The 26,470-nt window shown below is 44.5% G+C and overlaps 1 protein-coding gene across 3 annotated transcripts in view; it reads right to left on the bottom strand.

The window, feature by feature from the left end:
- Positions 1–26,470, bottom strand: part of ptprja (protein tyrosine phosphatase receptor type Ja) — a 283,707-nt gene that overhangs the window by 183,095 nt on the left and 74,142 nt on the right. For all 3 annotated transcript variants that reach the window (XM_072518944.1, XM_072518945.1, XM_072518946.1), the window contains exon 3: positions 3,668–3,686. In XM_072518944.1, coding sequence (XP_072375045.1) covers positions 3,668–3,686 — 19 coding nt within the window. The remainder of the gene's footprint in view (positions 1–3,667; positions 3,687–26,470) is intronic.

Raw genomic sequence — 26,470 nt, 5'->3', positions numbered from 1 at the left:
ATCAATCCCATTTTGTATTAGATCCCCTCTCATCCTTCTAAACTCCAGCGAGTACAAGCCCAAACTGTTTAATCTCTCCTCATATGTCAACCCTTTTATCCCTGGAATCAATCAGGTGAACCCCCTCTGAACTGTCTCCAATGCCATCACAGCCTTCCTCAAATAAGGAGACCAAAACTGGATACAATACTCCAGATGTGGTCTCACCAACATCCTATGGGCAGCACGATAGTGCAGTGGTTAGCACAGTTGGTTCACAGCTCCAGGGTCCCAAGTTCGATTCCCGGCTTGGGTCACTGACTGTGTGGAGTCTGCACGTTCTCCTAGTGTCTGCGCGGGTTTCCTCCGGGTGCTCCAGTTTCCTCCCACAGACCAAAGAATGTGCAGGTTAGGTGGATTGGCCATGATAAATTGCCCTTAGTGTCCAAAAAGATTGGGTGGGGTGACTGTGATAGAGTGGAAGTGTGGGCTTAAGTAGGGTGCTCTTTCCAAGGGCTGGCGCAGACTCGATGGGTCGATTGGCCACCTTCTGCAGTGTAGATTCCATGATTCTATACAATTGCAACAACATTACTCTACTTTTATACTCCAATCCTTTTGCAGTAAATGCTAACATTCCATTTGCCTTTTAAATTACTTCTGTACCTGCGTTCCGACTTGCTGCGATTTATGAAGACACCCAGATCCCTCTGCCCAGGCGCATCTTGAATCTGCTTTCCACTTAGATAATAATTTGTCTTTCTATTTTTTCGGCCAAAATGGATAACCTCACCCTTATCTACATTAAATTCCCATCTGCCAAACTTTGGCCTAATCTCCTAACCTATCTATATTTGTTTGTAAAATATTTATCTCCTCTTCACTGCCTGCTTCCCCACCCATTTTAGTATCATCTGCAAATTTTGCTATATTACACTCTGTCCCTGCTTGCAGAATTTATATGAATTGTAAACAATTGAGGTCAGAGGACTGACCTCTGTGGCACCCCACTGGTTACAGTTTGCCAGCCTATCCCAACCCTCTACTTTCTGTCAGTCAGCCAATCCTCAATTCAATCTAGTACTCCACCCCTAATCCCCTGCGATCTCACCTTCTGGATCAGCCTTTTATGCGGCACCTTATCCAATGCCTTCTGGAAGTCTAGATATATCACATCCACAGGTTCCCCATTATCCACCTTGCTGGTTACGTCCTAAAAGAACGCAAGCAAGTTTGTCAAGCTTGACTTACCCTTAATAAAACCATGCTGACAATGGTGGATCGAGCTTTGTCTTTCAAATGTTCAGTCATCTCCTTCTTAATGATTGATTCCAGCAACTTCCCCACCACAGACGTCAAACTAACCGGTCTATAGTTTCCTACTTTTTTCCTCTCTCCCTTTTTGATCCACCGGAATCCCGGAGTCTTATCTGCCCTTAATCCTATCAGAAGGACGCATCATCCGTGACTATCTACCGACGTTAAGGGTGGTATTAAATTAAAAGAAAATCCATACAATGCTGCAAAGAATAGTGGTTGAGCAGGGGAGTGGGAAAGTTTTATAAATCAACAACGGGTGACTAAAAAGGGGCAGCATGGTGCAGACACAATGGCCTGAATCGCCTCCTTCTGCACTGCAGAATTCGGTGGTAAAAATGAGAGAGAAATTGGAGTTTGAGAGAATAGTAGCAAGAAATATTATAACAGACAGTAAAAGCTTGTCCAATATATACAAGGGAAAAGAGTGGCTAAAGTGGGCATAGATTCCTTCGAGGGTGACACTGGTGAATTAATATTGGGAAGAGAGAAAATGGCAGAGGTTTATTATTTTCATAGTAGAAATGCTAAATGCACCCCAAAAATAGTTGAAAATCAAGAGGCAAAAAGGAAGGAACATATAACAATCACTAGAGAAAAAACAATGGGAATACTAATGGAACTTCGAGCATGCTATAGTCTTAAAAAGAGATGCTGCAGACATAATGGATGCATTTGTTATAAGCTTCGACAATTCCCTAGTTTCTGGAAAGGGACCAATAGCTGTACTGTATTTGGACTTCCAAAAAGGTATTTGTTAAGGTGTCACTTAAAAAGGTGTGATTTCGGGGGGGACGGGGTTGGATATATTTCCATGGATAAAGTATTGGCTAACAAACAGAAAATAGAATCAGGACAAATGGGGTAATTTTCAGGTTGGCAAACAGGGAATTAATCGAGTCCCACAGGGTTCACTAGTGGAGCGTCAATTAATCACGGAGGCCTTGTGACACAGTGATAGTGCCCCTGCTCCAGGTTCCAGTCTAACATCAGGCCTTGTTGGCCACGGAAGAAGCATTCAATGCGGTTCAATGGGCTGGTAATCAGCTTGGAAATCCTTTCACCACTTTGCCCACTATTCCCCAAAGAGTAAAAAACAATATATAGATGTGAAGATATGCTAACAACAACTAATTCTGATCTATGGTAATGACTTGGATGAAGGGATTGTAGCTAAATTTGCTGATAATATGAAGATTGGTAGGAAAGCAAGTTATGAGGGGGATACAATGAGTCTGCAAAGGAATGTAAATAGGAGACAGGAGACATTTTGGCAGATTGAGTATAATGTGAGAAAGGTGAGGTGATCTACTTTGGCAGGAAGAATATTATTTATTTAAGAGACTGCAGAATTTTGCAATACAGATCTTAATCTTGGCCTTGATGGAAAGGGGGAACGGAGCATAAAAGTTGGGAACTCTTGCTGCAAATGTGCAGGGCACTGGGGAGACTATGCCTGGAGTAATGTATACTGTACTGGTCATTTTACTTCAGGAGGGTCAAATTCACATTGGAGGCAGTTCAGAGAAAGTTCACTAAACTGATTCCTAGGATGAAGGATCTGTCTCTTGAAGAAAGGCGAAGAAAGTTGGACCTATATTTGTTGGAGTTTAGAAGGATGAAACACGATCCTACTGACACATAAAAGATTCTGAGGAGGCTCATCAGGGTAGATGAAAAAAGGAGCCCAAAACTAGAGGGCACAGTTTCAAAATAAGGAGGAGGAATTTTGGCTCTCTGAGGTTTCATTAGTGCCTGGAATTCTCTCTCCCAGAGAGCAGTGGAGACTGGGTCATTGAATATTTTCAAGGCTCACTAAGACACAGTTTTGATTGACAAGGGAGTCAAAGATTATCAGGACAGACCGGAAAGTGTAGTTAAGGTCATAGCAGATCAACCTTGATCTTAAAGACTGGTGCAGCAGACTCATAGGTATCAATAGCCTACTCCTGTTCTTATTTGCTCTTGTGTATGAACATTTTAAAGATGGGACTGATAGATTTTTATTAGTTAAGGGAATAAAAGCACTTGAAATTAATTCAGGTATCAATAGAGTTGAGATAGTGATCAGCAGTGATCTAATGCAATACTGGAACATCCCCAAGGGGCTGAATGCCCTTGCCTTGTCCTATGTCAAAGTCCTGGGATGGTATTTAATAAACGATAATTGAACTTATTCTGCCATCATAAAGAAGTAGCCCTGGTCGTAGGCCTTTATGGAGAGTCGGTTCCAATTTTTGATTGTATTTGAACAGTCAACTCTTTTTGGGCTGCTTACTAGCTTTTGAGAGCTTTCTTAAAAAATGTATTGACAGGTACCAAATTCAATAAATTAATATGATTATTTATAGAATTATAAAATGATACTTACGTTCAGCAGTAACGATGCTCTGTGAGGAAAAAGAAAAAAAGATGTTAGTGACTTTGAATTTCTCCTGACTTTGCTGAAGATCCCATTCTCTTGCTGGAGTATAATTTCATAGGCACCAATAGCTAATCTGTGGTACTTTGTCCAAATGGTCATTCTTATCGTGAACCTAAACTAAGCATTGGAGATGACATTTATTCTGTCCTCACCCAATAATTACACAAATACATTTTCTAGCTGAGTCACTAGATAATAATTGGGATCATAAGCCCTCACCAATTTGGTTTCCCCTTAGTAACGCTCAATGCCACCATGAAATCTACGATTTTTACTGCCGCTGTAACATTCATTATGATCATGGCTGACCATCCAACTCATTGCCTAATCCCGCTTCCCCCCCATATGCAACATCAGCTAAGCAAACCTTCCTGGTCCATATGGCTGAGGATTGCCTAGACGATGGTGTCTTTAATCACTGAGTTATCAGACAGCACAGCAACATTCACTATGATTCTCTTACTGTGCCTCCATTTTGCTGGCTACGTCTCACTATGCTTTACTCAGCAGTGATGGCATTTACTGGAGGAAGTGAGTCTGAGACTCGATCTGTATTTTACAGCCAGTGTTCCTTCAGTGAGATCAACTGATAAAGAACTTAAAAGACAATGGGAATGAATTTTGGGGCTAATAAATTGCCATAACGTTGTCAGCTGTAACAGGTGGAGCTGCAGAAGGGCACAAAGGAGCCAATGGTGCAATTAAGTGGAGAAATGATAAGGATCAGAGACCAAGAAAGCAAGTGCATAGGTGTCACTCAAGATGGTGAATCACTTTGTATTTCAGTCTCACCATAACCAAGAAGAAACTGGGACCCAAATAGAATGTACTAGACCTGTGCTATTGTCAAATATACTATCCTTGGACTTGATGGCCACGATTTAATGTGGAGGGGGTGGATATTAATTGTTGAACAAGCTAATCATAAACTTATTTTTTTGTATTTTGAATATGACGAAGAAGAACTACTGATCCCAGAAGCATAGAACTCCAATAACACTTCTAGAATTGTCAAAATGAAAAGATTTATTCACAAGAAAAAAAAATCTTCAAGCACACAAGATTAAAGTTACACAGCAGTTTTGTGACACATCTCTCCCCCCCCCCCCCCCCCCCCCCCCAAAAAGCTCACTTGGTCAGAACACACAAGGAAACTACTTGGCAACATTTATTTTATGAGAGTAATATAACCCAAGGCAAAAACTGTTGTTACTTTAGTTAAGGTATACCACATGACTCCTCAAACACTTCCACTCTCCTATGGAAATACAAGAAAGTTTAGAAAACAAACTGCTCACTGAACAAAGACTTCTGATCTGTCTGGATGGCTGTTTCAGCTTCCACGTCTTCTCTCAACATAGAACTGGTCTCAGGACATCTCCCCAACACAGCCATGGCACAACTCAGCTCAACACCTTTCCTTAAATATCCATTTCCCCCCAGCATCTCCGATTCCATTGTCCTTAGCCTCTTCGAACTCTACTTTTCCAAAAATCATATTTTCCCAACACCTCCACTTTCAGGCCAAATAAAATTTAATAACCTTCCTGTGATAGCGCAGCCTCTTTAAGGAGCGAGCTCTTATGGTCCACATGACCGGCTCGGGCCTATTGTGAGGGAGCGTGCGAACTCCGACCAATGGGGAAAAAGCACGGGGTCCTAGGAGTAGGGCCCAGGAGTCAGAGAGTGAAGACCCATTTAGTGACTCTGCATGTAGTTTACCTTTTACTTGTCATCAATGAACCCTTGTTTGGTTAAAAAAGAAGCCTCCACAACATTGCTTCATGCAAACACAGTCGCCACCAATGATTGCAAGTCCTCATAAGTTTTGGAATTCGGGGGGGGGGGGGGAGAAAGAGAACAGAAGAGAAGCCTTCAAAAAGAACTGAAAAATCTAAAAGAGCCAAAGCCATTGTAAAACAGTGAGTAAAAAATGCCCCTGATTGGGAAACTCTATCCGTTCGACCAGGGAGCTGCAGACCGGAGCCAGTATAAATCGAGCGGCTCCATTATTTCTTTACAGCAAACAAAATCATGGAGGAGGTTATTCTGTTAACAATTTATGGGTCCCGGTCCTACAACCTCATAAGGAATTTAACGTCCCCGGAGGCTCCCGACACAATCATATGAGCAGTTGGTGATGGTTGTGAAGGAGCACTTTAACCCAGACTCTCCGTCCGTGCTACAGGTATAATTTGGCTATCAGGCACTGAGAAGGTGCTGGATTGGTGTGGGGATCCAGAGGCTTTATGGGTGCGAATGGAGTTGGACCCATGTGTGGGCGGGTGGGGGGTATGGAGAGATTTTTGGCAGCACTTCAAATTGGGGCGGTATCGAAGTCTGTGCCCGTTTGTGCGAACCATTTGTTTGAGTCGGTGAGGTTGGACGCTAGGTTTAGGGGATGGGAAGTGAAGTGGATTGCTGTGATAAAGGATTTGTTTTTGGAAGGCCGATTTGAGAGCTTTCAGGAGTTGGGGGTGAAATTTAGACTTTCACAGGCAGTTACATTTAGATACTTACAGATGCGTGACTTGGCAAAGATCTTCCCACATTCCATGTGGTGCCCTCTTCCTCGTTGCTGGAACGAGTTTTGTCACTAACAGGGACAGAGGAGGGGAGTATCTCGGGGGTTTATGGGAGTCTTAAAGAAGAGGAGGCAGTATCCTTGGATGGGGTTAAGGCAAAGTGGGACGAGGAGAAGTGGGTGGTCTTTGGAATCGGATGATCTCCTACAGGAATCCTTAGAGTCAGTGGACTGGTCAGTATTTAAAAACTCGGCGACCAGCCTGAACAAGTACGCCACTACAGTAACGGACTTCGTTAGTAAGTGTGTAGAAGACTGTGTGCCAAAGAAACAAATCCGCTTGTTTCCCAACCGGAAACCTGGATGAACAGGGATATCCACTGCTTGCTGAAGGCTAGGTCTTGAGGCATTCAAGTCAGGTGACCCTGACCTCTACAAGAAAGCCAGATATGATCAAAGGAAATCCATCAACGATGCCAAAAGACAATACCGGACCAAGCTCAAGTCCCAGGCTAGCCACACGGACCCCTGTCGACTATGGCAAGGTCTGCAAGACATAACGGGCTACAAGATGAAGGCATGTAAAATCAGCAGCTCCAATGCACCCCTCCCTGATGAGCTCAACGCATTCTATGCACGCTTTGAACAAGAGGTCAGCAAGAGCAAGCCCTCCACCCCAGAAGCCTCGGATGAACTTGTATCTGAGATCACCATTGCTGACATCAGAGCAGCCTTCTCAAATCAACCCTCGGAAAGCCACTGGCCCGGATCGGGTACCCGGACGGGCACTCAGGTCTTGTGTGGATCAGCTGGCGGGGGTCTTCGCAGACATCTTCAACTTCTCTTTACAACAATCGGAGGTCTCTATCTGCTTCAAGAAGCCGACCATCATCCCTGTACCAAAAAAAAGCCAAGCAGCGTGCCTTAGTGACCATCGTCGAATGGCTCCGACATCCATCATCATGAAGTGCTTTGAAAGGTTAGTTATGGCACGAATCAACTCCAGCCTCCCGGATTGCCTTGATCCACTACAGTTCACCTACCGCTGCAACAGGTCCACAGCAGACGCCATCTCCATGGGCCTGCACTCTACCCTGGAACACCTAAATAACAAAGGCACCTATATCAGACTCCTATTTAATAGACTACAGCTCAGCCTTCAACACCATCATTCCTACGAAACTCATCTCCAAACTCCGTGGCCTTGGCCTCGGCCTCGGCTCCTCCCTCTGCGACTGGATCCTGAATTTTGTAACCCACAGGCCACAATCAGTAAGGATAGGCAACAACACCTCCTCCATAATCATCCTCAACACCGGTGCCTCACAAGGTTGTGTCCTCAGCCCCCTACTATACTCCTTATACACCTATGACTGTGTGGCCAAATTCCCCATCAATTCGATTTTCAAATTTGCTGATGACACCACAGTAGTGGGTCGGATTTCAAACAATGACGAGACAGAGTACAGGAATGAGATAGAGAATCTGGTGAACTGGTGTGACGACAATAATCTTTCCCTCAATGTCAACAAAACGAAGGAGATTGTCATTGACTTCAGGAAGCGTAGTGGAGAACATGCCCCTGTCTACATCAATGGGAACGAAGTAGGAAGGGTCGAGAGCTTCAAGTTTTTAGGTGTACAGATCGCCAACAACCTATCCTGGTCGGCCCATGCCGACACTATAGTTAAGAAAGCCCGTCAACGACTCTACTTTCTCAAAAGACTAAGGAAATTTGGCATGGCACCTACGACTCTCACCAACTTCTATAGATGCACCATAGAAAGCATTCTTTCTGGTTGTATCACAGCTTGGTCTGGATCTTGCTCTGCCCAAGACCGCAAGAAACTACAAAATGTCGTGAATGTAGCCCAGTCCACCTCGCAAACCAGCCTCCCATCCATTGACTCTGTCTACAATTCCCGCTGCATCGGAAGAGCAGCCAGCATAATTAAGGACCCCACACACCCCGGGCATACTCTCTTCCACCTTCTTCCGTCAGGAAAAAGATACCAAAGTTGGAGGTCACGTACCAACTGACTCAAGAACAGCTTCTTCCCTACTGCCAACAGACCTTTGAATGGACCTACCTCGTATTGAGTTGATCATTTCTTTACACCTTGCGATAATTGTAACATTATATTCTGCAGTCTCCCCTTCATTCCCTATGTACGGTATGCATAGTTTGTACAGTATGCAAGAAACAATATTTTTTGTTGTGTACTAATACATATGACAATAATAAATCAAATCAAAGATGGAGTCCGAGCTAGAGGTGAGAGTTTGCGTAGGGTGAACACAATGTCACCATGTGCGAGGTTAGGGTTGATACAGTTGAAGGTAATGCATAGGGCCCATTTGACCAAATCCAGGAGGAGCAGGCTACTTGTGGGGATAGAGGATAAATGTGAGCATTGTGGGAAGGGCCTGGCTAATCATGTGCACATGGTCTGGTCGTCCCCCAAGCTCGTGGGGTTCTGGGTCTCCTTCTTTGGCACCATAGCGCCAATCCGACAAATTGAAATGAAGCCTTGTCCCCTTGGGTCCATATTCAGGGTATCGGACCTGCCGGAGCTGAAGACCGGGGTGGGGGCTGATGTTTAGGCCTTCACCTCACTGATTGTTTGGAGGCGTGTGCTGATGGGTTGGAGGTCAGCTTCTGCACTCAGTGCCTTGGTATGGCAGGGAGACCTTATGGAATTTTTGTATCTCAAGAAAGTTAAGTACATCATGAGGGGCGCAATTGAAAGGTTCGACCGACGAAGGCAGCCGTTAATTTTGTACTTTAAAGAGCTGGTCACAGTTAGTTGTTAGGGAGGGTGAGGGGGTTGGGGGGTGGTGTTGGTGAGATTTCTGTTTGTTTTTTTTGCAGGGCGGTGGGTAGTTTTATTACTAGTTATTGTTTTTATTATGTATAAAATTGGAAAAGAAGAATAAAAACATATATTTTTAAAATCTGGCTGTCAGGGTCCCAGGAGAGACAATTGCAGTCTTCCTTGTCAGATTCCACCAAATGGTCGAGCATTTGAGTTTGACAGTGTTGAGCAATATGCTGCTCAGTATGTGGCATTAACAACATAAAATGTGCTGGTTGAGACAAAACTTTCCCTGGACAAGCCGATCAAAATAGCTCAGGCAACCAAATGCATCGAGAAGGATGTGTCAGAGCTTCAAAGCATGCACGATGGTGAGGTGAACCAGTTGTGTGTGTGTGTAGGGTGGGGGGGGGGGGGGTATGGCTGCAAGACACACAGCCAGATCGACAGACACAGAGGAAGTTCAGCCATGATTCCAGGAGCAGGACAGGAGGAAATTGGGTCGTCAGACTAGAAGTTAAGATAAGTGCTACCGAGTAGGGGGACATCACCCCCAAGAAGAGTGTCGCTACAGAGAATTTATTTGGTTTTGGTACAGTTGAAAGGGCCGCATTCAGACACATTGCCCACGCCAGGCAGAGCTCGACAATTCCAAATAAATAACAAACAATGACTCCAGTGAACAAAGTGGAGGAGAACGCTGATGAAGAACTAGAAACATACAGACTACATGTGGTGAAAGTGAGTAAAACAGCCCCAGAGATAGTCCACATGGTAAATGGAGGCCCACTAAGATGACACCGGGGCATTGGCCACAGTTGTGGGTAAACAAACATTTAAATATCTTCAAGGAGGAGCATTGACAAAGCGTCATCTGGACTCAAAACGTTAGCTCTTTTCTCTCCCTACAGATGCTGCCAGATCTGCTGAGATTTTCCAGCATTTTCTCTTTGGTTTCAGATTCCAGCATCCGCAGTAATTTGCTTTTTTTCTTCAAGGAGGAGTTCAGTCTTTGAACCCAGGTAGCACAACTGCCAACTTGGCACCATATGCAGTGGAGACCTTGAACATTTTGCGGATCACCATGGCGCCAGCCTCTTATCAGCAACAGGATGCCTAGCAACCCGTGATCATTGTTGAGGGATATCAGTCAAATCTTATGGATGGGATTGGCTGTGCCAAATCAGGTTGAATTGGTTGAAGGTCTTCAAGATAATGTTTTCCAGGAAGTCTAATGCAATTATAAAGACATATTCCAGAACTTGTTGGATCGAATAAGAGTAAAGGGCACGATTTATGTCAATCCTATTTCTAAACCCAAGTTCTTCAGGGTGAAGCCCATGCCTTACGCCTTACAGCAAAAAATGGAAGTGGAGCTGAACCACTTGGAAGAATTGAGAATGATCAAGCCTGCAAAGTTTTCTGAATGGGAAGCCCCCATTGTCCCAGTGTTAAAACCGGACCACTCAGTTAGAATCTGCAGGGACTACAAGTTTACCATAAACTAGGCAGCCCAAGTGGACAAATATTCAATTCAATGAATTGAAGACCTTTATACAAAGTTGGTGACAGGCCTCACGCACACAAAGCTTGACTTCAAGTCACGCCCATTTGCTGCTAGAATTAGACGAGGATTCCCAGAGGTACAGGACCATTAATAAAGGCCTGTTTCCATACATCAGATTACCCTTTGCAATCCCCTCGGCCTATGCGATATTCCAACGCACAAATGGAGAAACTGCACCAGGGCATCCCAAACATTGTGGCCTGCCTGGATGATGTTTTAGTGACAGGAATATCGCATGAAGTGCACCAGTAAGCCCAGAAGAGGTGCTGAGAAGATTCAGAGATGCTGGTTGCCAGGTTGTGGAGGGCACAGCAGGCCACAACAAATTTGCCACTCTCTGGTGGTGTACTGCAATGCACCGCCAGAGCGGTCAAGGCATCGGAACCGCACTTTGAGGAGTCTGATGCATTGCTCAATCACAGCCCAGGTGGCCACATGGGCCTTCTTGCATCGCGACTCTGCATTGGTCACCAGCCTCTGCACTGGCATCATTAGCCGCGTCTTCACGGGTACCCTTTATCCCTCAAGAGCCAACCGGCCATCCTGGGGTGGTCCCCGAAGAGGCCGGGGATGTCTGACTGCCCCAGGATGTAGCTGTCGTACACACTCCCTGGGAAGTGTGCACACGTGCATGATCTTCATGTGGTGGTCGCACACGAGCTGGACTTTCAGGGTGTGGAACCCCTTCCTGTTGATGTACAGCACTCCAGACAGCCCGGTGTGCGTAAGGCGAAAAACATGCCATCTATTTTCCCCTGGACCTGGGGTATCCCAGCGATCATGGAGAATCCTGCTGCCCAGGCACCTTGTTGGACTTGGCCCATGTAGTTTTCTACCTGGGCAAAGAGGGCATCCGTTACTTCACTCTGTCTGGATGGCTTATAAAGGCTATTTCAACTGCTTTATTTTAGCTTCCCCTAGTCTGTAGTGCTTCAAATACTATGAATCTTTTTTTTAAACTATCCTACTGTGAGAAAAAAATACCTTACTTGTGGTCTAAAGGGTAGCCAGATCAGAACTCAACTCAAAAGCTTCTCAAAATAGCAGAAAGCCTTAGCTCCACCCAGCAATTATATCATCTTCCCAAGCTGAAAACACAGTACCTCCCCATAGACTCCCCACAGTCAATCAACAGTGCATTAGCCCAAGTTTTTACTCTGGTGAAAAGTCTCTGAAAAGCTTTCTGGTCTTACAAAATAAGATTCCTTTTAAAAACGTGACTGCTGCAGTCAAACACACTCTAACCCAGGCTGTTAACTCTTAGATTACTAAATGTTTATGGTCCAATATATCTAAAATCCTGCATTCGACACACAATGCAAGTGGAGACCACTCTGAGAATGCATTTTCAAGTGATTTACAATATGTTGCAGGAAATTACAATTCAGATTAAGCTTTCATTGCAAAATGATTTTAAATGATTTCTAATGTTGTAAATGTCCCATGTCCATTGAGATGTTGATTTTAATTCAAAATGTCCTCAAGCCAACTTTGCAAATGTTTGAATAAGTTTGACCAGTTTCAGTTTCTCTTGTCTTTTATTATAAACTGTTGTTATCCTCCAATTGTTTGATTAATTAGGGCCAAGTATGGTGACAGGGACAGTTTCTTCCCACATATTGCCTCTGTACTGACTTCTCCCTGTTTATTGCCAGGTGTCTAGATTCTCCCTATTTCCTAGCCCGTGCTTCGGATTCTCGGTGTTTGCGTTGATGATGAATTTCAGATCACTGACAGCAACTGAAAATCACCTGAAGCCCCTTGAAAGTTCCAGAATCAATAAAAACGTTCTGCAGACAGATATACCTTTGTGCCAAGATCAACATCCACAAGTGCCAACAATGCAGCCCAAGGCAGTCATTTATATTTGCCAATATTAACAATGTGTTGGACAATGGGGCCTGGGTGTATATATGCATAAATCATTGAAGGTGACAGGACAGATTGAGTGGGGGGTTAATAAATCATCCAGTAACCTCTCAGTTTTGTTAATAAGCCATGGGATATCAAAGTAAGGGAGTTATGTTAAATGTGTATAGAACACCAGCTCAGCCTTAGCTGGATTATTTTGTCCAGTTCTGGGCGGCACACTTTCGAGAAAATGTGAAGGCATTAGAGAGGATGCAGAAAAGATTCACAAGAATAGTCCCAGTGAGGAGGAACTTCAGTTATGGGAATAGATTGGAAAAGGAGGGCCTTAGAAAGAAAAGGTTGAATGGACAGGGTAGATAGGGAGAAGCTGCTGCTGTTGATGAAAGTGACGAGAACGAGAGGACATAGATTAAAGATAATTGGCAAAAGAAGCAATGGCAACAGAGGGAAAAAACTTTTCAAGTAGCGAATGTTCAGAAGTTGTGTTATGCAATTGGGAATGCATTCTTACTGGTTCTGCATCACGTGATGTGTAGTGACATCAGTGGAGTGCATATAGATAGAGAGAGAGAGAGAGAGAGCGAGATAGAGATATATAAAGGGTTAATGACTACATCATAGTGCAGGACAACCACTAGATGGCAGCACTAGATTCATGTATAAAATATGTGAACTCAAAGGATCTTGGGTCTCTTCGACCAGGACTGTCTAGACAGCAGAGTGTTAGAGAGGTATATAATAGCATAGTTAGCACTTGTAGTTAAATATAGTTGATACTTATTCTGAATTACTTTATCAGCCGTTACAGTTTTGTAAGAATGAACAAACTCAACATTATTCAATTCGTTATTCATTAAACCTATTTTGCTTTAAGTTGAACATTGGTAGTTTCTTTAGAATCTAACCATCAGACCGTTCTGGAAGTAGAAAGCAAAGAGTAACGACATATTACTAACAAGTAATATAATACAGATCACCACCTTTATCGTATTGAGCAACACCCTTAATAAACCTCTCACCGTGTTTTACAAGATTCCAGACTGTGGGAACCTCCATACCGTTTCTCTTTGCGTCAACAAAGAAATACAACAGGGGAGAAACCTGATGCAGAGGATTGAGGCAGAAAAAAAATCTCTGGAAAGATGATTCTTGTCGACTAACTGTGGGTCAGCATCGGGAGCAATGGAAGATTCTTGGGACTGGACTTGCACACACTGACAGACGTCGGGCAAAGTACTGTCAGCGATGTGAGGGTTTAACTAAAGTTTACGACAGTGACAGTGAGTAAGAAGACCAACAATAGAGGAAGATTTGTTTTTGTTGGAAGTTGAAATGGGGTCTGGATTGCAGGGACTGTGCACGTGACAAAGCGACACAGGCTGCGGGGAACGGGGATTTCAAACTCTCCCGACTGGGTCACTACTGGTAGGAAAGTCAAAATACTCAGGCACAAAAGCGAAAGATTTCCCAGTTATTTATTCAAGGGATTGTTTGTGCCATACTTTCCAACACAGTCAGAAGGGAGGAAGTGTAGACACTAAGACCCAGGATTCAAAAATGGCAGAAAAAATAGGTGCCATGGACGCGTTTGATGAGGGTTATAAAACATGGAATTCATATGAAGAAAAATTCCAATTGTTTTTAATACTTAATCAGACACCGGAGGACCTAAAGTTCTCAACATTTCTCCACTCAGTTGGTCGTAAACCCTTTATTCTGCTACAGAATCTTGGTCTCCCAACAAAGCTGAAGACAAGTTCTTAAATGAATTACTGAACATCTCAGAGGGAGATTTCTCTTCTCTTCCAAAGCATTCTTGATTGCTGGAAGGTTCCAATTGTTAAGTAATGGGTTAAACGACATTGCAATTAGTTGTCTCATTTATGTTAAGTATCCATTAATTGACACTGATATGTAAAGGGGCTTCAGGTGGTCTCTGTCAGGTGATGTATAGTTAGAGTTTTGTGCAAAGGCTGTTGGAATGAAATAAATGTGTTTGTGAAAAAGGAACAGAACTTTAGACTTTTCATATCACAGCAACTAAAACGTCAAACAATTGGTAGCAGAGGATGGTTGCTGTGTAAATGTGAAGGGTTGAAAGATACAACTGTTCCAGATCAAACCAAGGAGTGAGTGAGAAAAAAAAAGGGATATATGGCTGAACCGAGGATAAAGATGTCTGGATAGGACTATCCTCCCTTATTTTCTGAAAGGGAATCGTACGACCAATGGAGAAGTGCAATAGTTATGTGGACTAAGTTAACTGCTTTGGGAAAGAGAAAACAAGGTATGGCATTGGCTTTTTCTCTACCATATGGCAGTAAAATCCAAAACAATGTGCTTTCTGAGCTGGAATTGGAAGAGTTAGACTCAGAAGAAGGTCTGGAGACTTTATTACATTATATGGATAAGATTTATAAGAAAGATGACTTATTAAGTGCGTATGAAGCATGGTCGGATTTTGATAAGTTCCGGAAAATGGAGGATATCTCCATGGAAGGCTATATAATGGAATTTGGCAGACTATATAAAAGGCTGCAGAAACACAACCTGTAATTCCCACAGTCTGTGTTGGCCTTTAAATTACTTGACTGTGCTAGAGTGAGCAACATGGGTAGGCACCTGGTTTTGACAGGAGTTCAGTTTACTGATAAAGGATACCTTATTCGAACAGATGATAAAAGCTTTACAAAAGTTTCTGGGGAAACATTCGATTCCGATGGCTCTGATGACCCAAATAGGTCAGCCTGCAATAAGTCGGAATATGGAAGATACACTACTAACAGGATGGCGAAATCGTATGGCTACGAACACAGCTCAAGACTATAGAAGGAGACGTTGACAAGGAAATTATGAAGACAGAAACCCAGTTAGAACCTACAATTGGAAGATGAACCCCAGAAATACACGGGGCATGATAAATCAATGTTTTCGATGTGACTCTCAATACCATTATGCTTTCAACTGTCCAACTCGTTATGATAGCGTGTTTGAAGCGACACATGACACGGAAGAGTCAGAAGAGGAAAAAGATAGTGACCAGAAAGAAGGCATTGTCCTATTGACAAGCAGTTTTATGCCGGTAATGAGGGTGTTGGTTGCAAAATCCTTCAACTGTGCCGTATTAGACAGTGGCTGCACATCTACTGTGTGTGGAATTGATTGGTTAAAATGTTACCTGAACTCTTTGAATGCTGAAAATCGTAACAAGGTTACGGAATTTGAAAGTTCCACAAGTTTCAGGTTTGGGGATGATAATACTGTGAAGTCGCTGAAAAGAGTGGTGATCCCTTGCAATATTGCCGGAGTGAATCATTTCATTAGCACGGATGTTGTATCAAGTGAGATACCTTTGCTTCTGAGCAGACCGTCGATGAAGAAAGCACACATGAAACTGGATATGGAACAGGATAAGGCAACAGTTTTTGGAAAGACGGTGGACTTACAATTTACACAGTCGGGACACTATTGTATTCCATTACTGACAAATAATATTTCAAGTAGAGTGGTTAAGGATGTTATAATGGCAGTTGAAAATGGGACTTTAGCTGATAAAAAGCTTGTGGTATTAAAACTGCATAAGCAATTTGCACATCCGTCTCCTCGGAGGCTGAAAACTGTATTAATGGATGCAGGGGTAAGGGATGACGACTATACTAAACTGATAGAACAAGTTAGTGACCACTGTGAAGTTCGTAGGAAGTACAGAAGGACACCAGCACGACCGATAGTAACCCTACATTTGGCCAGGGATTTTAACAACATTGTGGCCATGGACCTTAAGATCTGGGATAAAGCAAATAATATATTTATTTTGCATTTTGTAGATTTAGCAACCAGATTTAGTCAATCAACGATTGAACGAAGTAAAGAAAAGAGAGTAATTCTGGATCAAATCGTGGAAAAATGGATAGGGACAGGAATGGGTCCACCGGCAAAATTCCTTACGGACAATGGGGGAGAATTTGCTAATGATGAGTTTAAGGATGTGTGTGAAAACATGAATATCAGAGTTATGAATACGGCTGCAGAAAGCCCATTTAGTAATGGTGTCTGTGAAAGAAATCATGCTGTCATCGATGAAATGCTTCAGAAAGTTTTGGCAGTTCGACCAAATTGCAGGCTAAATTCAGCTTGAGCCTCGGCAGTACATGCAAAGAATTCATTGCAGATGGTTGGGGGATATAGTCCTTATCAATTAGTGTTTGGTAGAAATCCTAAAATTCCATCCATTTTGGATGACCAGCCTCCAGCTTGGGAGGGGACTACAATTAGCTCTGGTTTTGTTGAACATTAAAATGCATTACATAGCACTGGAAAAGCTTTTTTGGAAGCAGAAGTCTCTGAAAGAATTTGCAGAGCTCGAAGACATAACGTACGGCCGTTTTTCAGCAAGGAGGCATGGTATACTATAAGAGAGACAATTCTAATGAATGGAAAGGCCCAGGGAAGATCATAGGCATAGATGCAAAACAATTATTTTGCAACATGGTAACCAAAGTGTTAGGGTACATTCATCAAGGATAATGGGTACAGATTACAAATTTTCAAATTTAGACAGAGCAGACAGACATGACGAGGAACCAGAGTCATCTGGTACGCATGTGTTACAGAACTATGAGGACCAATTAACTGATATAGACAGGGTTTCTGTGGAGCAACACAACACTTCACAAAACAATGGGCCATTTTTCCGAAAGGGCAACTGCCAAAAGTTGGTACAAAAGTGATACACTTGCCTGAAGGGTCTAGTCAATGGCAGGATGCAACTGTTATTAGTAGAGCAGGGAAGGCCACTGGAAAGTATAAACATTTGTTGAATGTACAGCATTCAGGGGAAGGAGTTAAGACAATGGATTGGGAAAACCAAGTTCAAAAATGGAGGGCACAGAAACGCAGTGCCAGTTCAGATAGTACATTGGATAGTGAATAGGTCCGCAGGAAAAGGTCGAGAACCATTGAACAGACATCCCACAGCAGAAGGGAAAGATCAAGCAGTAGCAGTACAGAACAAGATACCAGGCGGGAGAGGGGATGTAGTTTATCAAGATCTCGGAACATGAGTAAGACTACGAATACTATTAGGAGTAGAAGCCCACATGCACGTGAGATTTTGGTGGCTTCAAATAAATTAGATGAAAAAGTCATCAAAGAAGCTAAACAGCAAGGATTGCATAGTTGGAGTGAATTTGGGGTATACACGGAAGTACAGGATAGGGGTCAAAGAGTTCTATCCCACAGATGGATTTGTACGGAAAAGGTTCTTCCGGGTGGAACTTATAAGGCAAAGGCCAGGCTTGTGGCAAGGGGATTTGAAGAAAACCAAGAAGATCAAGATTTAAGGGTAGATTCACCTACAGCAGGAAAGGTTATTTTAAAGATCTTCTTGGCTCTATTAGCCACAAAGGCATGGGAATGCAAATCTATAGATATAAAAGCTGCCTTTTTGCAGGGGCATCAGCTCCAGAGAGACATTTTTCTCCGTCCTCCTAAAGAAGCAGCTAACACAGAAGGGGTACTCTGGAAGTTGAACAAAGTGTATATGGATTAAATGATGCATCAAGAGTCTGGTATTTTTCGGTAAAGTCAATTTTGTTAAAGTTAGGCTGTTGCCAGTTGAAAGCAGATCCTGCAATGTTTTACTGGCACTATAAAGGAAATCTTTCTGGCATTTTTATGATGCATGTCGATGATTTTTTGTGGGGTGGAACTAGTGATTTTGAAGCTATTATAATCTCTGGTTTGAGGAAAGAATTCAGGGTTGGAAGTCAGGCTTCCGGTGCATTTAAATATATTGGACTAGAAATTGGACAGACTAAGTTAGGGGCAACTTTACGTCAGCAATCGTATTTGGAAAGCATCAGCCCAATAGCAATTAGTCGTGGCCGAGTTTCACAAAAAGACGCAATGGTTTCAAAGATAGAAAAAGAACAACTGCAAAGTTTAATTGGGCAACTGACAGAGGGGAATAACAAAAATTAAATGGGTCGACAGTAGCTATCAACTGTCAGACTGTTTTACGAAAAGAGGGACGAATTCACAGAAACGTTTGGATATTGTTAATGAAGGGCGCTTGTTTCTGTGACTTTTTTTTTCCTTTCTCGTCCAAACAAAAAAAAAGGGGTGGAAATCATGTGTGTTTTTGAGTTTCTTGAAATTTTGTTTTCACCTAATTATTTGTTTTTCTCCAAGGAAGGGGAGACTGTTAAGTAATGGGTTAAACGACATTGCAATTAGTTGTCTCATTTATGTTAAGTATCCATTAATTGACACTGATATGTAAAGGGGCTTCAGGTGGCCTCTGTCAGGTGATGTATAGTTAGAGTTTTGTGCAAAGGCTGTTGGAATGAAATAAATGTGTGTTTGTGAAAAAGGAACAGAACTTTAGACTCTTCATATCACAGCAACTAAAACGTCTAACACATCGTTGCCGTTTTCTCAGTCAGAACTTTCTTTGAGCCTGGTCGTGGTGTCCACCCTGCAAGTCTGATAGCGGTTAAACTTAGCTCCCTATTTCTGCTGGCCCCTATCTGCTGTAATCATCTCTTTTTGGCAGCGGGTTTAGATTCAACGTTTAGGTCATGGGCTGAGGGACGTGGATTGGGGAGTTGTTTGGAGGGATTTGGGGACTTGTTCATGGAGGGAAGATTTGCCAGGTTTGTGGAGCTGTAGGAAAAATTTCAACTCTTCAGCTTCCAATCTGTTTGGCTATTTCCAGATTCGCTATTTTTCGCGTGAGGCCTTCCCTCTTTTCTCGTCACCAACTTCCTCGCTGTTGAACCGACTCTTGTCTTTGGCCGGGTCTGGTGGGGAGAGCATCTCTGGTATTTACAGCCAGATCCTGTCAGAGGAGTCCGCTCTGTCGAATTAGGTAAAGGCAAAATGGGAGGTTGAATTGGGTCCTGTTCTGGATGATGAGGTGTGGAGCGAGGCTCTTCACAGGGTCAACTCCAGGTCCTCTTGCGCTTAGCTTAGCCTGATCTAGTTCAAGGTGGTGCACAGGACTCTTTTGACAAAGGCAAGGATGAGTATTTTTTCCCCAGTCGGGTGGAGGACAGGTCGGAGCATTGCACTCAGGGGCCAGCTAACCTCACGTTCTGGCCTGTCCCAAGTTGTTGAGCTTCTGGTAGTCTTTCTTTAGCATGTCAGAGATTGTTAATGTTGATCTGGGCCATGTCCATTGCTGGTCATTTTTGGGTTATCAGACCTGCCGGTGGTGCGGATAGGATGAAGGCAGATGTCCTCACCTTTGTCTCGTTAATAGCCCGGAGTAGAGTTCTGCTTGGGTGGAGATCTTCTGCTCCGTCCAGTGCCTCGACATTGTTGGGTGATCTCTCGTCATTCGGAGAAGGTTAAGTACACCATCAAGGGGGTGGCGAGTAGAGGGGTTCTACCTAAGATGGCAGTCATTAATTTCCTTTTTTAAAAGAGTTAGTCAACTTTAGATGTTAAGGGATTTGGTTGAGTGTTGGAAGGTTAAGTTAGTGTGGGTTCTTGATTATTTGTGTTCTTCTTGCATTGTAGCTTATATTAACGGTTTCATGTTTTTGTATTTATAATGAAAATAGATAGTTTTTAAAAAAATAATATATTGGATCACTTTGACGTGGGTTAGCCAATCATCCTACCTTGCGATGCATTACCATACAAGATAGGGGCGGTCCTGTCCCATCGAATGGAAGATGGCTCAGAGAGGCCCATTGCCTTCGCCTCTAGAACTTTCTCCGATGCCAAAAGGAAATACACACAGATCGAGAAAGAAGGCCTCGCTGTAAGCTACAGTATTCGGAAGTTTCACCAGTATGTCTATGGCCAATGCTTCACCATAATAACTGACCACAAACTACTGTTGGGGCCCCACCAAGAAGACAAGCCAATACCTCCGATCACCTCCGCCAAGGTACAGTTGTGGGCCTTGCTGTTGGTGGCCTACAACTAGATCTTTCAGTATCAGCTGGGCACACAAATCTCAAGTGGCAATGTGCTGAGTCAGCTTCCGCTTCCAAAGAATCTGGCACCACCACCTATGCCTCAAGAAATTGACCTGCCACTAAACTGGACGCAATCTGATCCTGTCCTGCCCAGAGTGAAGTGAATCATAGAATTTACAGTGCAGAAGGAGGCCATTCGGCCCATCAAGTCTGCACTGGCCCTCAGAAAGAGCACCCACCCTATCCCCGTAACCCCACTGAACCTTTTTGGACGCTAAGGGCAATTTAGCATGGCCAATCCACCTAACCTGCACATCTTTGGACTGTGGGAGGAAACCGGAGCACCCGGAGGAAACCCACGCAGAATGATCTTAACAAGGTGGCACCATTATAAATCAGGCCAGTTAATGCCTTTAAAGATACCTTAAAAGGTGTGTAGGTTAGCTGGATTGGCCATGCTGAAATTGTCCCTTAGTGTCCAAAGATATGCAGCTTAGGTGGGATTCCAGAGATAGGGAGTGGGCCTAGATAGGGTGTACTTTCAGAGGGTCGTTAGACTAGATGGGCTGAATGGCCTCCTCTCGCACTGTATGGATTCTAAGGACTTCACTTGTAAAGATGAACGCAGTTATGAAGATGGAGTCATACTCTGGGGTTCCCAAGAGTGGTATCACTCCCAGCAAGACAAGCACTGTTACAGGAGCTGCACAGTGCACATCTGGGCTAATTGAAGATGAAAATATGAGCTCGGAGCTACATTTGGTGGCTTGGTATAAATGAGGTTATTGAGCATCTGATGCACCAGTGCGACTCTTGCCAGGCACAACAGTCTTTGCCACCCACAGCCAACCTCCACGCATGGAAATGGCTTGGTTGACGGTGGCTGATGCTACATAGAGGACTTTGCAGGCCCTTTCCTGGGCAGAATGTTCCTGATCCTGGTTGAAGTCCACTTCAAGTGGTTGGATGTTCAGGCAATCTTGGCAGCCACAAAAGAAGCTTGCTGTGGGATGGGTCTTTGCTACCCACAGCCTCCCCGAAGTAATAGTGTCCGACAATGGTACTGCGCTCACCAGGGAGCAGTTTCAACACTTTGTTAGAACAAATTTCATCTGCTGTATCAGATAAATGACCCAGCCTAAAATGGGTTACCGGAGAGGGCAGTTCAGACGTTCAAGCAATGAAGAAACAATCAAACAGCATTAGGTTGGCCAATTTTCTTCTCTCATAGAAACTAGCCCTTCCCTCCCCCACCCCCATGCCATGATTGGAGTCACTCCGGCCGAGCTATTCATGGGTCATTGCCTCAGGACCCGATTGGACTTGGTTTTCTTGAATTTGTTGGGGAGCGTGAGGCAAGGTTCACTCAAAAGAGACAGGCCATTTCAAGTGGGCAACCTGGTCTTCATAAAAACTTTGCCTCAAACCCACTTTGGCTACCCGTCAGAATTATATTGATATCCAGTCTAGAATGTGGTGGATTTGAAAGGCAGGACAGTGCGGAGCAGGAACATGTAAGGAGCTGGGGACTACAACCCAATTTCGGATCAGTTGGAGCCAACAGGCAGCACAAGTGCTCCTGTGGCGGAGCGGGAACAAAGGAAACTGGGGCATTCCATGGAGGCCTCACCAATGATCCAGGCGGGAGATGGCTCCTTTAAGGGGCAAGCCCTCAAAGTCCACGTGACTGGCTCGGGGCCTATCGTGCAGGAGCGCACGAGTCCCAACCAATGGGAAAAAGGCACGAGGCCCTGGGAGTAGGGGGCCCAGCCAATGTGGATCCGGGAGTCAGAGAGTGAAGACCTGTTTAGTGACTCTGCCTGTGCATTGTTTTTCTTTTACTTGTCATAAATAAACCCTTGTTTGATTATATAAGACGCCTCTACAGTATAGCCTCAATCCACCACACTTCCTGCTAACAGGTCCTTCGGCCTCCAAGCCTGTGCTGGTCATGATACCAACTTTGGCCAAAACCCTCAGCACTTCCTAGTGCATCCCCCCATACCCATCCTATCCATGTTTTTGCCAAGATGCCTTTTGAACAGTGTCAATGTATCTGCTTCCACAACTTCCTCTGGCAACGCGTTCCAGGCACTCACCACCCTCGGCCTAAAAAACCTGCCTCGCACATCTCCTCTAAACTTTGCCCCACGGACCTTAAATGTGTGCCTCCTGGTGACTGACTCCTCCACCCTGGGAAAGAGTGCCTGCCCATCCACTCTATCCATGCCCCTCATAATCTTGTAGACCTCTATCAGGTCACCCTTCAACCTCCGTTGTTCTAATGAAAACAGTCCGAGTCTATTCAGCCTCTCCGCAAAGCTAACACCCTCCAGACCAGGCAACATCCTGGTAAACCTCCTTTGCACCCTCGCCAAAGCCTCCACATTCTTCTGGTAGTGTGGCAACCAGAATTGTGCGTAATATTCCAAGTGCGGCCTTATCAAGCTCCTATACAACCGGAGCTTGATTAGCCAGTTATAAGCCCCTTAAACTCTCCATTGAAATTTAACGGCTGAAAAGCAAAGTCCCTATCTATCACCAAATGCAAAATTTTTAATCCAAGCTATTCACCGTTATTTCTCAACACCATGCATGCATTGCACACCTTTACCCTTTCATCTTTCAACTCTCCAAAATGAGGTGTCTCTATTAACCTTTCCTCAGCTTAATCAAATCATGCATACATGCACAGAGATACACTGCCTTCTTTACAGAATACCACCATATCCCCCAAAATATGTTTTAAAAAACATTAATTTTCACACATGGCTCAGACAATTAGTTGCACAAGGTCATTCTACCAACATGAAGGAAGATGTCCCACTCTTCAATCTCTGCAGCACCATTGAGAGCAGTGGCCACTGCAGGCCCAACGTGCAGCACAGTGAAACAGGTGAATTGGATGGGCTTGCTGGGGGCAGTCAGGCTGGCTCTGGTGATAGGAGCGATAGGGGATGCAAATACAATTATCGAAAAGACAAGGTTAATCGAGATATGTGGTTCTTTCTGCTGGGTTGAGGAAGGGGCAGGATGCCCTCTGAGGGGCACAGGGTGTTGTGGTCGCTGTTCTCCTGAAGGCTGGGTAGTTTGCTGCAAACAATGGTCTGTTTGAGGTTGCGCGTTTGTTTGAAGGCAAGTAGTGGGGGGAGTGGGGATGACCTTGGTAAGACGCTCGCCTTCATCGATGATGTGTTGAAGGCTGCGAAGAAGATGTCGTAGTTTCTCCGCTCCGGGGACGTACTGGACGACGAAGGGTACTCTGTCGATTGTGTTCCGTGTTAGTCTTCTGAGGAGGTTGGTGCGTTTTTTGCTGTGGCGCATTGGAACTGTCGATCGATGAGTCGAGTACCATATCCCATTCGTACGAGCGGCAACCGAAGAGGAAAGAGTCGAATTGGACCCCTCCGGAAGGCCGCTGCCCTAGACACGACATGTATGCTCAAGCAGTCAGGAGTTGCGTCAATGCCTGATTCATCAGTCGCATTCACAAGACAGCCCCGAACGTCACCCAAGCACAGCGCAACGCCATCCGCGCTCTCAAGACCAACCGCAACATCGTCATCAAACCAACAGACAAAGGAGGGGCCACCGTCATACTGAACAGAACGGACTACTGCAAAGAAGTGTACCGACAACTCAACAACCAGGCACATTACAGACTGTTACCCGCAGATCCAACCAAGGAACACACCCACCAACTCAACAGACTGATCAAGACCTTGGATCCAGACCTTCGGAGCACCCTACGTGCTCATCCCACATACTCCCCGTGTTGGAGATCTCTATTGCCTCCCGAAAATACACAAGGCCAACACACCAGGCCATCCTATTCTATCAGGCAATGGGACCCTGTGTGAGAACCCAGGCTGTCCTATTGTATCAGGCAACGGGACCCTGAGTGACAACCTCTCTGGCTACATCAAGGGCATCTTGAAACCCATCGTACAAGAAACCCTCAGCTTCTGTCGCAATACGATGGACTTCTTACAGAAACTCCGCACCCATCGATCAGTTGAAGCAGGAACATTCCTTGTCACAATGGACGTCTCAGCACTCTACACCAGCATCCCCCATGATGACGGCAACAGCGGGACTGGAAGATTCCACTGGCAGGAAGGGTTGGAAAATTCAAATCTGTGTTTATTTAGTAGTGTTTGATTTACTTGACACACTGGTACTGCACAGCCGAATCATGCGGTTTCGTTTTTTCAATAAATACCGGCGATTTCAGGTTTTAAAAAAAAAAAGTTACTAATCTCAACCCGGATCATAATAATTGGTCTCTACCAAGGTCATAGCACTACCTTCGTCATACCAATAATCAAATGATTAACCAATGTTTCCAGTGGCCTCTGTGAAACAATAACCAGAAGCATTTTGATTTGCATGCAAAGAGGAAATGTTTGCCACAAAAACATGGGACAATGTTTCATCCCCCTCAACTCCAATTGCACTATCTTTGCTTAATGGTAACTAGCTTTATTGCACAACCCCATGGCTTCTCTGCTCATTTTCATAGAATCATAGAATTTACAGTGCAGAAGGAGGCCATTTGTGCCATTAAGTCTGCACCGGCCCATGGAAAGAGCACCCTGCTTAAGCCCATGCCTCCACCCTATCCCCGTAACCCAGTGACACCACCTAACCGGTTGGACACGAAGAGGCAATTTAGCATGGCCGATCCACCCAACATGCACATCTTTGGACTGTGGGAGGAAACCGGGGCAATCGAAGGAAACCCACGCAGACACGGGGAGAAAGTGCAAACTCCACACACACACTCCCGGAATTGAACCTGGGACACTGGAGCTATGAGGCAGCAGTGGTAACCACTGTGTCACCGTGCCGCCCCTCCAGTTGAATGTTTCCAAGTAGCAATTAGAAGATCAGCAACTACACACAATTCTGCATTTGACACCATGAATCAGCTTTATTCAGATATTGTGAACAGAATGAAAAATTCCATTTGATATTTTTTAATATTGCAAGATTTTAGAAGTGCAGTGGCCTCTATGGGACTGCATTGGTGCATCTTCGGAAGGGCATAAGGTTGGGGTATTGTGGAAGTCCATAGTGCCTACTTCGCCTGAGTTTTTTTTATGTTGGTGCGGAGCTAGGCAGGGATCTGCATTGTGGTAAGTATCTGGTTAACCTATGGATGAGGACACTCCTTGCTGAGGTGTCTGATGTGGTTGGACCCACAGCCAGATGGGTGACTATTTTGGAATGGGCCAAGGGTTTTGTTCAGTGGTTATCCTATTTCTTTCATCTTCGGAATAGCGGAGGCCCCCTACACAGTTAGTTGGTTGGCTTTCGTCCAGTTGCAAAATCTCGGGAAGTAGTCTGAGACGTCTTATTATCCAAGTGTTTGGCTCTGATAGGAAAAGGAACAAGAACTTTTTTTTGGAGACACCTCAGGGCGTTGCTTCCGATGTGTCCTTCTCTTAGCACTAGCTTTTCTTTGGAGCAAATCGCAGGATTATTAGATGGCGGGTCTTGGTGTTATGGACATTTAGATACAAACTCATGGGTGTCCTTAGGGAGCCCCAATCCTTTCCTTTTGCGTGGTACTGGTTGTGGGGGTGGGTGGTGGCAGGCTGACCTTCCCTCCCAGGGCACCCCTGCCTTTCTGAGGGTTGCCCTCATTTCTCCCTCTCTCTGGAGTTGCCGTTTTGTTTCCGATCGGGACCGGACTATATTCTTTAACAAGGACTTGGGGAGGCCACGCCGGGTAAAACTGAAGAAATAAAGTTATTATTTATAGCACAATATTTACACAGCCCGGAGGATCCCTCCTGCGTTCATCCCTCTCTAATCGGTGCCTCACTGGTCGACCTTTTATCCAGAGGTCAATAGAGATCCCGCCGCCCATCGCGGGGGAGCTCGTACTTCACAAGGGCTAGGGGAAAGATAATCGTTCCCACCCCGTAGGCCCCGTGCAGGCAATTACATTTTCCTTCTGACCTTGTTGTCCTCACGGGGATGTTTTGCTCCTGGTGGTCTGGTGTCCAGCTCCGTCCTTTAATCTTGGACTCG

This window comes from Scyliorhinus torazame, chromosome 10, assembly GCF_047496885.1.
Source record: "Scyliorhinus torazame isolate Kashiwa2021f chromosome 10, sScyTor2.1, whole genome shotgun sequence".
NCBI classification, from domain to species: Eukaryota; Metazoa; Chordata; class Chondrichthyes; order Carcharhiniformes; family Scyliorhinidae; genus Scyliorhinus; species Scyliorhinus torazame.
The sequence above is the reverse complement of the archived record's forward strand: the minus strand, read 5'-3'. Positions and strand labels throughout refer to the sequence as shown.